The sequence below is a fragment of the Leptinotarsa decemlineata genome, unplaced genomic scaffold (assembly GCF_025532065.1).
Source record: "Leptinotarsa decemlineata unplaced genomic scaffold, Ldec_3_MD MMD2_P_RNA_scaffold_5, whole genome shotgun sequence".
Classification (NCBI taxonomy): domain Eukaryota; kingdom Metazoa; phylum Arthropoda; class Insecta; order Coleoptera; family Chrysomelidae; genus Leptinotarsa; species Leptinotarsa decemlineata.
Genome location: NW_027412532.1, coordinates 8,503,130 through 8,516,462, shown reverse-complemented (window position 1 = coordinate 8,516,462; position 13,333 = coordinate 8,503,130). Strand labels below are relative to the sequence as shown.

Below are 13,333 nucleotides of genomic sequence, written 5' to 3'. Positions count from 1 at the left end.
GAAAGCGTGTTTTTCAGTATTTTTAAAATATATTTATTTTATCTGAACTTTGGGATCAATCACTCGTATATTGTTTAGGTTACGTGCAGCGCCATCTACACAGGATGCACACATAAACAACCTCCTCATTCCCCTTACCTATATCCACAGATGACAGTTTATAGAACTTGAATAAATAGGGAGGTTTATTCTATATGTTTTCTTCTTCTAAAATCTGACCCAGTGTCATAAAATAGATGGGGTTTGAAATGGATTTTTTGTTAGCCAGAGCAATTTTAAGGGTAGCTAAAGATTAACGAGATCTAACTTTTGATTTGCGACTCCTGGCATGGATCACATGCCAGGCAGTGATTACCGACCATCCCAGAGTTGGGACCGAACCAAGTTTCACAATAAAGGTGTTTTCATGAATAGGACTCACTAATCAACTGGCTAAAATCCGAAGAATATTGAGCAGTTTCCTGATGTGAAAATGGATGATATGAATATAATTTATTTCGTGAGTTATACATGACGTTTTCTTTTGAGGTATCGTACCAGATGTGAAATATATAAACTTAACAGAATTAAAATGTTGGCTTTTTTTTAAAAGTGCTGATGTCATTGGCTTCATATCAAACACTGTATGTATTATTGTTTTCCGGGCTTATAAAAGCTTAATTGACGTGAGCTCTCATGATTCCCAGAAAGTCAAATAATATTGGACGGTTGACTGCACCAATCCAGAGTATAAGAGCTTCAGAAAAGGTCTTGTGTCTCTTATATTTCGATTCGAATGACAAAGCAAATTCAATTTTGAAAAAGTTTTATTTAGGAGGAATTGTAAAGTGAGTTATTAATATACTGTTATACGTTTCTCCCCTTGGGTTGACCAATAATTGACTACACTGAATAATCAAACCCCATTTTGTTTTTCACTTTAAATAAAACAAACACTTCAACCTCTTACCAACAAACTAATCATGCTAAACTGTGAGCATATGTTCGAGACGAGTGTACCAACATAAAAAAGTTAAAGAACCTATAAAAGAATGTACTTAGCCCGCGAAATTTGAACAATCACCTTATTCTTTGAACAGTCCACGTAAATTGGATGTCCACAGGATATCAGGTGTTGTCTGGATATCTCTTTCTCTTTTTTTCTCTCTCATTCTGCAGAGTGACAGTTTTACTTTAATCTGTGACTAAAAAAAATCTATTGCTTGCTAAGATTTATTCAATTTCAATTGACATGATATTATCCATAACCATCAAGGATATTAACTAGAACAAATAAATAGCACACAAACACTCAGTTATATCTTATATTGTCAACTGTAACACTGATCTTAAAAATTCTTAGTATTGAAAAATAAAATTCAACAAATTTTATAAACTTATATACCATATTAAATATTGAATTGCTGCAGGAAACCAAAAATGGAATGTATATAAAAATTAATAAGAAGAAAAACTTACACGGGAGATCCAAAGTACCCATCATATAAATGTTAAATTTTCAACTAGAAACATCTCAAGCAGTTATTATCAAAAAAAGAAAATACTATTCGGATTCCTGCTGCAGAATTATAGATACATATATGTATTCGTAAAATTATTAATACTAACAACAGCTAGGCAATAACACAGATTAAAACAGAAAAAGTCGTCTTCGATATTGGTTTTGAAAATTTTGGAAAAACAATTTTTGACAGATAGTCCTGACTAATTTTCCACGAAGCGCCAAAAAAGATATCTTCACCCCCTTACAAGTCAAAACCAAGGCTTCAGAAATACCCAACTCACTGTTTTAATATACAATTAACTATTCTAACATATATATATTAGGATTTACAAGTCGATTTCAAATGCTTTAGAATACTCTAAAACAGTTCAGATGTAACTAATTCCTATCATACTATGTGCAATTTATTCAAGACTAGATTTTATGATAACTTTCTCAAATAATGGTTATTTAAAGCTATAGTTGAATATAAATTAGAGGGAAATAGTTGCTGGTTTTCCTTTCCTGAACACTAAGGAAGACTTGAAAAAACCAGCTGGATTGTTCTTGGAAACAATTAGTAATCATTATATAGCATAATTTTCATGGCTACAGGCCTAACAGATAGAATATTTGATAAACAACATTCAAGACAGCTAATTATTATTCTGAAGTTTTCCATGACAGGGATAAGAACCTAAATGGTTTTGGTGAGCTGATAACAGCATGACAACAAACTCAACTCAAAATAGTAAAATCCCAGACAGGTGGGAATATCCTGGGACGTGAAATGGATGTCCATGAGATATCTCTGGAACAGATATCCTTCGGTGGATATCATATGAACATCTGTGGGATATCCAAAACAAAATTTAAATAGTTCGTGAGGAGAGCTGATTTGAATTTCGTTTGCTTCTTTCTCATCTGAAGTTTGATATTCTTTCCATTTTTACATATTTGAAACATATTGTAAAAATAAAGATGATCAGCGATAGTGATATTCAGATCATTTGCACTGAATACCTGTAGACAACCAAACCATTTTATTGTTTTGACATTTGCCAACTTTTCTTCTCTGTTCTTACAGAGTTTTGTCTAGTGGTGGACATACTCAGATCATTTGTATAATTTACTTCAGTAACAGATTATTTCAATAATTGGATAACTTCAAAGGCAAAAAAACCTCTTTCAAGAATGTTCCTGATGGATATCCTATGGATATCCTTGATCATAAATCGGGCATTCATCACATATAAGCAATATCCAGAATGGACCACCCAAGGATATCCATCGATGTCCTTATGCTGTCTGGGATTGATATCATTAAAAAATTAGAATCAATGAAGTTACTTTCAATCACATTCAAAGTAATTTTCAAGAAATTAGGTTAACAAACAAAATTTGTGATAAAAAATTTCTGTAAAATGTCAGATGTCAATCTAAAGCATATTACGAGACTAAACGCAGTGTTCTTGAAATAAATAACGAGTTACAGAATACTGGCAAGACAAAGTTCCTTTAGTGGAAAACTTTACTGAATTCGTTGATTTTCCATCTGATTGGCCTATAAGTAAAATTGAAAAGGTGCATTACATTAACTTTCATCTCTGTCTCGGGTTATACAAGCTTGCCGAAAAGCTGTGATGCAGAACTCAAAGATGTAAAATAACAAAAATTTATTCCGGTACATTGAATGTAACCTTTTTCGCTGAATTCTAGCCAGCAAGCGTAGCCAAATCACTGAGGAAACCTTCTGGAGTGAGTATGTGCGAAGAACCGATTATGACTTCCCAATTTTTCTGGGCGTTGGTAACTTCATAAGCGCAACGAATTTCTGAGAAACTGATTCCTCCCACTACGAAGACTAGAAGCCTCGGTACATTTTTGACGGCCTGCTGACCTCTGTCCTTATGCCATTGGCCATATCGAGCACTAAAAACAAAAAATATCATACAATCTGAATAGCTCAATTGATTCGAAAATCAGTATGATAATACAGTATCATATTAGGTTTTTTCAAAAATGTTGCACGTTTTTATGAGTCTAATTTAAACTGTAATATCTCGGTAATTCGAATCAGTGTACTTTTGCTAACTTAACACATATCAATCAATACCATCAGCGTAAAAATTAGGTGCTCGGGATTCGATGACGTCGACGAAGGCCGTTTTTGCCTTGCCCTGATTAGAGAAGGTTCTACCTGTGAGAAAGTTATCGAAGTGCTTGAATAGAAGGTAGCTGGTCGTCGATTTCCTTACAATAGGACTCTGCTGCAATGGTTTGCCCGGATGTTGAAAGTTATAGTGAAATATACCAGCCGCTGACCATCATAGAATAACCACGATCTTTTTGTAGCGGGTTTCTTTGGTATACAATAGTATACAACAGTATACTATTGTTGCGCAACAGTATACTGAGTTTTAAAACTATCATTGGATTTGGCAATATTTTTTCCCTGCGAAGACACCATCTATGGTATTGACAGAAGATTCAATCTACGAATATAATACAAAGTCGGGTAAATTAGGAAAAAGTTGACAATTTCAGAGCTAACCTAAATTATGTTAAATGATGTGTAAAGGCTAACTTATACTGGCCGGTTCTTTTTTATTTTTTCGGTTTAAAAAATATCACAACACACTATTTTTTCCCAATGCATTCGCTACAAACATGTCTAGATTTGAACATCCCAACGACAAACGAATTAAAATACAACAGTGATCTATGAAAAAGTGTCAAGTTTGACCTATCATTTACCTTGATGGTGCAGCATGATATCCAGTGGACTGAGCTCTACCGACGAGATATGGAAAGTGTTTCTGATCCAATTTATCCTCAATGCAATCCTCCATCAGGTCTTTGATAACTGGTGTCCACCTCGACATTTGGTATGTTTGCTCTGTGATTCTTTCTTTTCTCGGTATGGTGTAACCTTTGTTTCTCTTGCCACCCTTGAGAAACAAAATACAATGAAAATAATGACAATAAAACAAGGGAATTCACTCACATCGTTGATGACATTGACGCCTAGATATTGCAAATTAGCAATTGTCTGCTTATCCTTAATTTGGGCGTGAGTGGCAAGCTTTGACAAGTTTTCTTCTGTTATACCATTTTTTGTCATTGCATATAAGGCTATGATCCGCATTTTGTCATATTCATTGGTTATTTTAGGGTCTAACAGAATGGGAACGATGTTGCGCATGTGGTCTTTGATTTTTTCACCTTCTGCATCTGTACCCATTGCTAAATCCTGGAATTATTGATGGTGCAAAAGTATACAATATATGAGAGACCAATAAAAATGATAATGTTAGTTGGAAGTTTCAAAATAGAAACCAAAATACTGATAGTGATTTTTCAGTCCTGGTAATCTAATCTATTTATGAAAATTCATCTAATCTACTTAGGAAAATTCAGGAGTGACTTTGGTAATCCAATATTGATTATTGTTTAAGAACTGGTTTTGGGATAAGATCAATAGAGTCCTGAAAAAATATTTTTATTCATTGCCGAAGTTTCAAACTTTAAGTCCGGTCTCATCATGGCCATGCAAATATCTTGGAGAAATTAGAACTTTTGAAATTCGTAAAAATGAAAGTTGTGAAAAGGATTGTGTCAATACAAACAGACTTCAGAAACCTACCAATATAAATTCAGGAAACAACAAAACATGAGTATACATTTTAAAAATTCTGCAATAAGAATTCCCGTCACTCACCTGTTCGACTTTGCAGAGTTTGTCGATGTAGCCTTGGTAAGCTTTCATGCAATCTTCGGCCAAGTGCAAATGAGTGGCGTACTTTGACAATTCTTTTTGGTACTGCGGCATTTTTTTTATCATTGTCGACAAATCTTTCATTGACTGTTTGTCGCTCTGTGTCATGCGTTTCGAGTCAGTGAATTTCTTTAAATTTTTCGTTACGCTTTGTGATACCACAGCAATGTGTTGGTGTCGAAGCTCAACCCATAGTTCATCGTTTTCGTCCAGGAGGACCTCTTTCAGGACTCCGGCTGATGCTTCATATCTATGAAAAGGTTTACTAACAAGCGTTTCAAATATTTAATGAATTTTTAACTCAGTAAAACTTCCATTAATTGAAGAAACTATCAAGTGTTGAAAGATGTAAGAATATTAATATTCGGAATGTGATACATTAGAAGAAAATGGATCATTACATGAAGAAAAGTTTCGTCCCTATTGATGCTCATAGTATATTCAAAATGGTTTGAAATATCTCATTCCTATTTCAGCAGATTTGAAGTAAGCTACGGAATTTTGGAAAGAATTTTCATTGCCACTTGCCATGTTTATTAAATAATTTTCAAATTTATTTTCCCATATCTGTGATAACGGCATCTCTGAGAGAAAAATATTACAAGAGAGGCCAAAACTTCTTTATGCCTAACAGAACCTATTATATTTATTTTTCAATATCACTAACTAATGAAATACCTACAATACTTGATGATTTTCTTACTTGTACACATCGTTTTCGATGGGCAACAGATCATATGCCATAGCTTGGAAGGTTAGTTCGTGTAACAAGGGGGAAACACAATCGAAGCCGCGATCCAAAATGATCAACTGAGATCTAGCTTTTTCGGGACCTTCTCCCATAGTGGGCTCATCTGCTTTATATGCGTCCAATTTCTGCTGAATCAACTGAGCAAGCTCAACGTTTCTTTCCCAATCACTAAAAAGGAGTTCCAGGTACAGTTTTTCAGAACGAATTTTGCTGTGACAAATTTCAGACTGGCCTCAGTTTTTTATCTCAAACATGGTTTCAACTAACCTACGATATCTCACGTGGGGATACTCTCCGAGGGTTGCACACAGTGTAGCAATCTGCTCCGCCATTCTTTCCATGTTGCCGTTACGAGCTGCAGCAAAGGTAGGATCGTAACTGCACTGGAATGTATCTGGCGAATCTAAAGAAAACACCTGAAAAAAATCTTACTCAGAATTGGCTTCACTGTATAGTAGTGTGGTTGAAGATCCTGAAGTGACAAGCCACTATTATCAGTTGTGGCTAGGAACATTAAAATACAATTGATCATTTCTAAAAATCTAACCAGTAACACAGAGAGTACTACTCAACTAGCACAGTAAACCATAAATAGTTCAATTCTTTGAACTTGAATGTCTGAAGAACATTTTATCAATTTTTATTACACAGACTGTTTCAGAACTTGTTTCAGTAAATTTATAGACGTACAAATACAATACCTTCCAAAAAAAATCCTAGGATTTTCTTCATTTAACATTTGACGAGATATTTATTTCAAAACGGAAAATATATTTTCTGTTTCTGAATTACAGAAGGTAATTGAAATTCATTCTAAACTTTTTTATTGAATTCAAAGAATAGAATTGTTTCTTATGACATTTCCAATACTTCCAATTTCATCAAAGATAATAAATAATTTCCAAAAGTTTTTTCAGTTATTTCCCAAATTTTTTATTTTTTGATGAATTCAAGTAAACATTATGTTTTTTAAAATAACCAATAGTTTAAAGACGAATAAATTTTGTTTCCTACAATGCTGTTAACATAACCCAACATCCATGAAATTTTCATTACAATATAAACTTGCCAATATAATTTTTACACATGTTATCCTCCCAAAAACTGGTGTAAGAGAAATTTACAATTAACACTTGAGAAACTATGAAAGGAATATTAATAATGACTTTTTTGAATCTGAAGAAATTAGAGAAAGTAGGAGTGTAAATCCTCTTAAATCTCAAGGATTTTGACAAGTGATATAAGTTGTTTTGTTTTCATCATTATTCGGAATTTCAGTCAGATCAACTCGAAATCTTTTTTGATTAAACAAAACAGAACTGAATATGTGTGATTAGCTTCACTGAGTTGAAAAATTATATATTCAAATTATTCACAGCAAGTTCTTCATTTCTTATTTAATTATTGAATTAGAATGTGTCTCAATGTGATAATATCCTGTAAAAAAAGGGTCTACCTATTTAAATATATGAATAAATTACACCTGTCTCTGAACAAGTAACAGCGAAATGAGAGTTCGTCAATGAATAAACATAATTTGTAATAATTTTTGGGAAGTAGTAAAATGAAGCTTTTTTATTTATTGTACAGAATGTGACTTCTCTGAAAATACACTTGAATTTGAGATTTTTAACAATAAATCGTGCCTACTAACTTCATACACTATAAATATTAAATCTTCCGACTTTTATTATACTATTGCCAGTGATAAACTATTTGAAAAATCTTAATATGAAACCCCACACAATTCCACTGTTACTTTATCACATCTTGCAAAATTTTTGTAAAAAACAATAAATGTAACGTCAAAAACCTGAGAGCGCTGATAAATTTATTCAGTTGAACATTATTTTCATGAATTGACCTAGAATTTCAAATCACCTCTAGCATTGAATGTTCAAAAATAAGTACTGAAAAATTCTGAATAAGGTATGTAACATAATTTCTTCTTCTGTTCCTATAAGGGTGAATATTCATTAAAAAATCCTTTAGTTCCTAAAACTGACATATTGTGAAAGTGTTTGTTAATGATAGGCTGTATCTTGAAGAAGGAAAGACAAAAATAGAAATCAATTATTTGGACTAACTATTTACAAAGTATGTTCTTACAGTTGTAGATAAAAATAGTCTGTCATGAAGAATTGTAATTATAATACCTAAAAAATGGTTTCCCTTCATTACTCAAATGGTTTATCAAATATTATATAGTGAAACTGTACAAAATGTTCTTGAAACCATTCACAGAAACTGAATTATTATCTACATTGAAAAATAGACCTTCCAGTGCAGATTATAATACTGTGTTCAAACAAAAAGCGTTCTTCCAAACCAGAGGCTTAAGGATGAATATTTCTGGCTTGTGACCTGCAGTCATGAAAGGCATCTCCCTGAAAGACACACATTTGTGTTGCTTATCTATCTGACAAAAGTAGTCACTAATTGGGTCTTCACTAGATTGAGGAAATGAGCCATGGCCTCTCAACCTTGGAGTACATTATTCATAATGAAATTCAGGCCCCAGTAGCAGAGCAAACAGTTTGTGACGGCCACATCACGGACCAGATCAAGTTTTCAGTGTTTGGCAGAGTTCTGCTCTTACAGGTAGATCTGAAAATTCACTCACCAAATGAAGTAATTAACTTTATTAAGAAGCTGGATTTCTTTGATCAATGGGTAATTATACTAAACTTTGTTGATTTCAAAGTCCCCATAAGATATGAAACAAACCAACTGAGCATCTATTAAGTTGAAATCATTATCACTGGCTACATGTGAGAATCTTTGGGAAAGCTAAAAATTGTAAATTTAATGGGCAAACAAAATGGTTAAGGCTTTCGTGGCCGAGGTTTTCAGTATGAATATTCTTCGGGTTTGAACGCCGTGGATTTTTGGAATTTCTTCCTGATGTTTCGCTGAAGCGGGTGGCTAGTTTCTTCAGAGGTTTATACAACTTCAGTTAATATCTCCGATGACTGGATATTACGGCTAGGTAACACATATTTATGTGACTCCTCGGGTAGTTTGGTGTGCTAATACCTATACCTGGCTTAGGTAAATTTAGTACAGCACATTTCTGTTGATTCAGGTAGTCTGGTGTGATAATATATGTATCTAGATCACGTAAATTGTCAATAACATTTGATAACCTTTTTAAACCTGCCGTCATGGTGTTTGATAGTCTTGAACTCCATAGGATGGAATTCCATATTCGATTGAGGTTCACAGCTTCGTCTTTTCTTTTGAAATTATCCGTATGTTTGTGAATTTCTATTGCCTCCCGTACCAGTCGGCCATGGTATCCCTGGTCAGGGCAATGATTACCAAGTTTTCAAACAGAATCCTGTGGTTTCCTTTACTGAGTGTGTGTTTTGCCACAGCCTAGTCTGCAGTTTATCTCATGCTCCTTCAACCTTGTTTCCAACCATGGACAATAAATAAGCAACTTCTGTGCCGGACATTGTCAAAGGTCTTGGAAATGTCAGGGTATTATGATATAAATTCGACTAGAGCATAATGCGGTTCATATTTTTTATTCTTCATGACACACCAATAATGCAAGCGAAAGATGAGGAAAAGCAAGCAAAATGCACACTATCAACAATAATCAAAAAATTAATCCGACTAGCAGTCTACAAACACCACACACCTGGGACTCATACGGCAGAAAGGCAATGTTGATCTCCTTCAGAGTTTTGATTTTTTTGGCCGCACACGATTTGCACAGCTCATTAAAAAGTTCCTCAGGGCAAACTGTCGAAAACAGAATTTCAGATGATTTGGTTAGTTACATGTAGATCAAAAAACAAGGGAGTCGAAAAAATTTATTTTTAAATTGATGTTTATGAACGTTTTGAACTCTCCGATATTTTAGCAATTGGAATTGTTGTGTTTTGATCTTTTGTTGATTATTAAGATTAATTCACCGAATTTAGACCCTCAATCTGATAAAAGCAGGTATTGAACAGCAAACAAAAAACTGGAATTTTGAGTGAATGAATTCAAATTAGTTCAGCTGTATAACATATAATCTTTCAATTTATATTATGTCAAAAAGGTGATGTTTTCACATCAAATATAAAAGTAACCAACAAAAACAGACAAACAAACAAAAATTACTTCTAAAAATTGTCGAGGCAATTCATATTTACAATAAATAAGTCTTATTACAAGAAGCTCAGAACCGTTGGAAAACTGACAGATATCTATGAAGGAACCATACATTATTTTTGACAATCAGCAAAATGTTAGTAATCAGGAAAGTCAATGTTACAAAAACCAATAAGCATACCTATAAAATTGGACAAAACAATGTCAGTACCTGTGACTCAGATGGAATAAATGCTATGTTGATTTCTTTTAAGGTTTTGATGTGTTTTGCTATTGGGTGATGGCATAACTCATTGAACAATTGGTCTGGACATGCTAAAGAAAATAAAAGGAAAAAATAATTACATAAATAATAAAAACAGAAAGTAAAATACAGAATAATACTGGAAAAGATGGATGGGGAAAAAGTAAAGAAAATTTATGCAGAAAAAGTTTTGGAATTAATACAAAAATGATTCGTATACAATGTGTTCACTTCAACATTTAATAATTTATATTTTTGTAGCAAAATCAATACATACAATTTTTTTTGTTTCAACTTTATAAATTGAAAAATTCTTTCAGTTAATGAAACTAGATATGTTTTGCTATAAAATTATTATTTTTTTGCATAAAATTAGCACATGAAATATAATAATAATAATAATGTGATAATGTGGAACTACATGTGGAGTTCCACGTGGTTCTTATACAGCTGCCATTTAGAAGAGTAATAATAATCAAAACAGAACACATTGTATAGGAACAAATGAATTTAGGAAATAGAAAATGAGTTTTAGTAGAAACACTGACTATAAATGTAAGTTTATTTATAAAGAGAAATATGACTTACCTTCTGTGAAAAAGACGTGAGCAGCCTTATACATGTATCGAGGCGATTCAAAATCATTCATCAGGGCACGAACAGATTTTTCAGATGGCGTGATCAAGTAAACAGCTTCCATAGTTGTTAGGGGTTCCCTTTTTTTATTTATATCTTCGACCACTGTTGACATATTAGACAATTAAAGTGCATGAACACAATTCCACTCCCAATGTTAGTTTCAATAAAATTGCATACTCTATACTATACTAACCATTGAAAATAATACCACTTACAAGTTTTATCACACTGTGAACTTGAAAGATTTGAAGATAACAATATTTTGCAAAAAAAAACACAAAAAGCATACTTAATAACTCATCAGGGCTACACGCATGTTTCCCTCAGATTTTGAATATACTTACAAGTAATTCCCTCAGCCGATATGTCGTGCATCTTACAACATGCAGACACCATTCTCATGGCAAGTTGATCCACCACTAAGATCCTCCATTCAACGCCATGAGACTGTTGTTGTGCAACAGGACCATTCTTCTTGACAGGTTTATGTTTAATGACTTCATTCATTATTTCTGAAAAAAAAATTGTTTGTAACGCTTAGGCTCCTATTGTTAAGTGATTTATTTTCACATTATTTTATGTCACTGAAACCATGTCATCTGGAAAAAAATCAGTTGAATGGTCTGATAAATCTCCAGACTTAAATCCTCTGGATTTATAATTGTGGGTATATCTGAGAAATAATGTATATAACACTACACCTCCTATAGTATAAATTATTAGTATAAAATAGAAAAATGTTTGTAAGAAAGAGTAACAAGTATGAATCACTATCAATAAATTGATGGATGTATCCGTTTACTAGGTGTACATTATTTTAGCGATTTTTTTATTTTAATTGGACCTGATTGATCATAAAGGAACTTTGAAATTCATTTGATCTGAGATGAATTCTCTACAGTTTAGAAGATAGTAACAATAAGAAAATGAAAACACAATATATTTTCATTAGAGTGATACGAATATTTCTCTGTACACGAGTAAAATTAGGTATAGTTTTCAATAGATGATGTTTATGTTTTTTGTTCGATATGTATGCCTTACATAAAAAGGAAAAAGTCCTAATTTTCACACCTGTTTACATATATTACATTTACTTAGTGATTGAGACATTTACTTAGTAATCAAGCATAATCGTTTCTTCAACATATATATTGAAAATGTTTCTCAAACATTTTTTATGAAGTACCAAATTATATGATTGAACTACAAAAAACCATTAAAAAGACACCTAACTGCTTGAGGGTTGTACTAAGGGTATTGAAAGTCAATTCTGGTTTTTTGGTAACAGATTTCATTTAGGGCCTAAAAAAAATAATTGATGATGTCTGAAGACAAGGTAACAAAGTGGCAAATATTCCTGCATAAAGGATGACCTCTTTCAAACACAAATATGCAAGGCAAGGAAAATGATATTGATATTTATGACGTCACAGGATAAGCCCTTCCTGGATGTTCATTTTTCGGTTTTTCAAATATAGCTGATGTAGCAGACTAAATGAATTTTTATGACCAATTATTCATGGGATTCTTCGAAAATATCTATGTTACTAAATTTTTGACATTTAGGTAAATCCTCAAATTATACTCACTTTGACCAACTTGGGCCTTTAGAGCCATGTTGAATGTTGTTATATAGTCGACCACTACAATAACACTTTTTGAAATCAGAACAAAGTGATATCCTATTTTCAACCACCCACAAACTTTATCGATAATAGTACTTTCAAATTTCAACTTTAGGTCTTCCTATCGAATCGTGAATCACAAAATTGACGGAATCACCATAATAAAGTCGATGTGGCTAAACGAACGGTACCGGCACAGTATACCCGGTATCTTTTGTCAAGTATGGTGATACTAGAATCGTTTTGTTGTCATTCATCAAGGAAATTTTGTTTGAAATTATTTACGTAATATATGATGAGCATCGATATTAAATTTCATCCACCTGAAAATCTATTATGCTCAAGGTATACTTCTTGAAGTTTCGGGTTGACAACCAAACTCTCCTAAAAAAGGTTTCCTTTCATATTCAAACGAAATTTTCATGTCTGAAATGAAGCAAAAAATAGTCGTATGAATGTTTTCCAAGTATAATAATCGTGACATAAGTGAACATAAGTGAATTTGTATCTTCCTGGGAGGTGAAGCAGTAATTTTTTGTATAAAATGCGTATTTACATCTTTCAAAGTTCAAAGAGGTGCTGATAAGGCATTGCAGACAAGTGTTTCCGAACCAAGAAGCATACTATGCAGGAGGAATTTCATATCAATTATTTTTATATGAATTATATCTGATTCAGTTCCATAACGAATGTTTGGAGTAGA

General features: G+C 32.9%; 1 protein-coding gene across 2 annotated transcripts; it reads right to left on the bottom strand.

The window, feature by feature from the left end:
• Positions 1-1,198: 1,198 nt before the first annotated feature.
• Rop (Syntaxin-binding protein Rop) lies at positions 1,199-12,788 on the bottom strand. Of its 2 annotated transcripts, none has more exons than XM_074169475.1 (10): positions 12,595-12,788; positions 11,347-11,514; positions 10,952-11,104; positions 9,659-9,762; positions 6,280-6,428; positions 5,965-6,180; positions 5,205-5,511; positions 4,491-4,736; positions 4,241-4,434; positions 1,199-3,415 (listed from the first exon to the last, which is right to left on the bottom strand). In XM_074169475.1, exons 1-10 carry the CDS (start codon positions 12,620-12,622, stop codon positions 3,199-3,201), a joined length of 1,782 nt encoding a protein of 593 aa, XP_074025576.1. In that variant the 5' UTR covers positions 12,623-12,788; the 3' UTR covers positions 1,199-3,198. The 2 variants fall into 2 exon arrangements, with proteins under 2 accessions (XP_074025576.1, XP_074025575.1); XM_074169474.1 differs by lacking the exon at positions 9,659-9,762 and adding an exon at positions 10,331-10,434 and having other exon boundaries at positions 12,595-12,786.
• Between the last annotated feature and the right edge of the window lie 545 nt (positions 12,789-13,333).

Bases quoted from the DNA above. Each gene is read 5' to 3' on its own strand.
- Rop (XM_074169475.1), bottom strand. From the start codon at position 12,622: ATGGCTCTAAAGGCCCAAGTTGGTCAAA. The intron at 11,515-12,594 runs GTGAGTATAATT...TTTTTTTTTCAG, and splicing joins AAAGGCCCAAGTTGGTCAAA to AAATAATGAATGAAGTCATT. The intron at 4,737-5,204 runs GTGAGTGACGGG...CAATAATTCCAG, and splicing joins AACTCTGCAAAGTCGAACAG to GATTTAGCAATGGGTACAGA.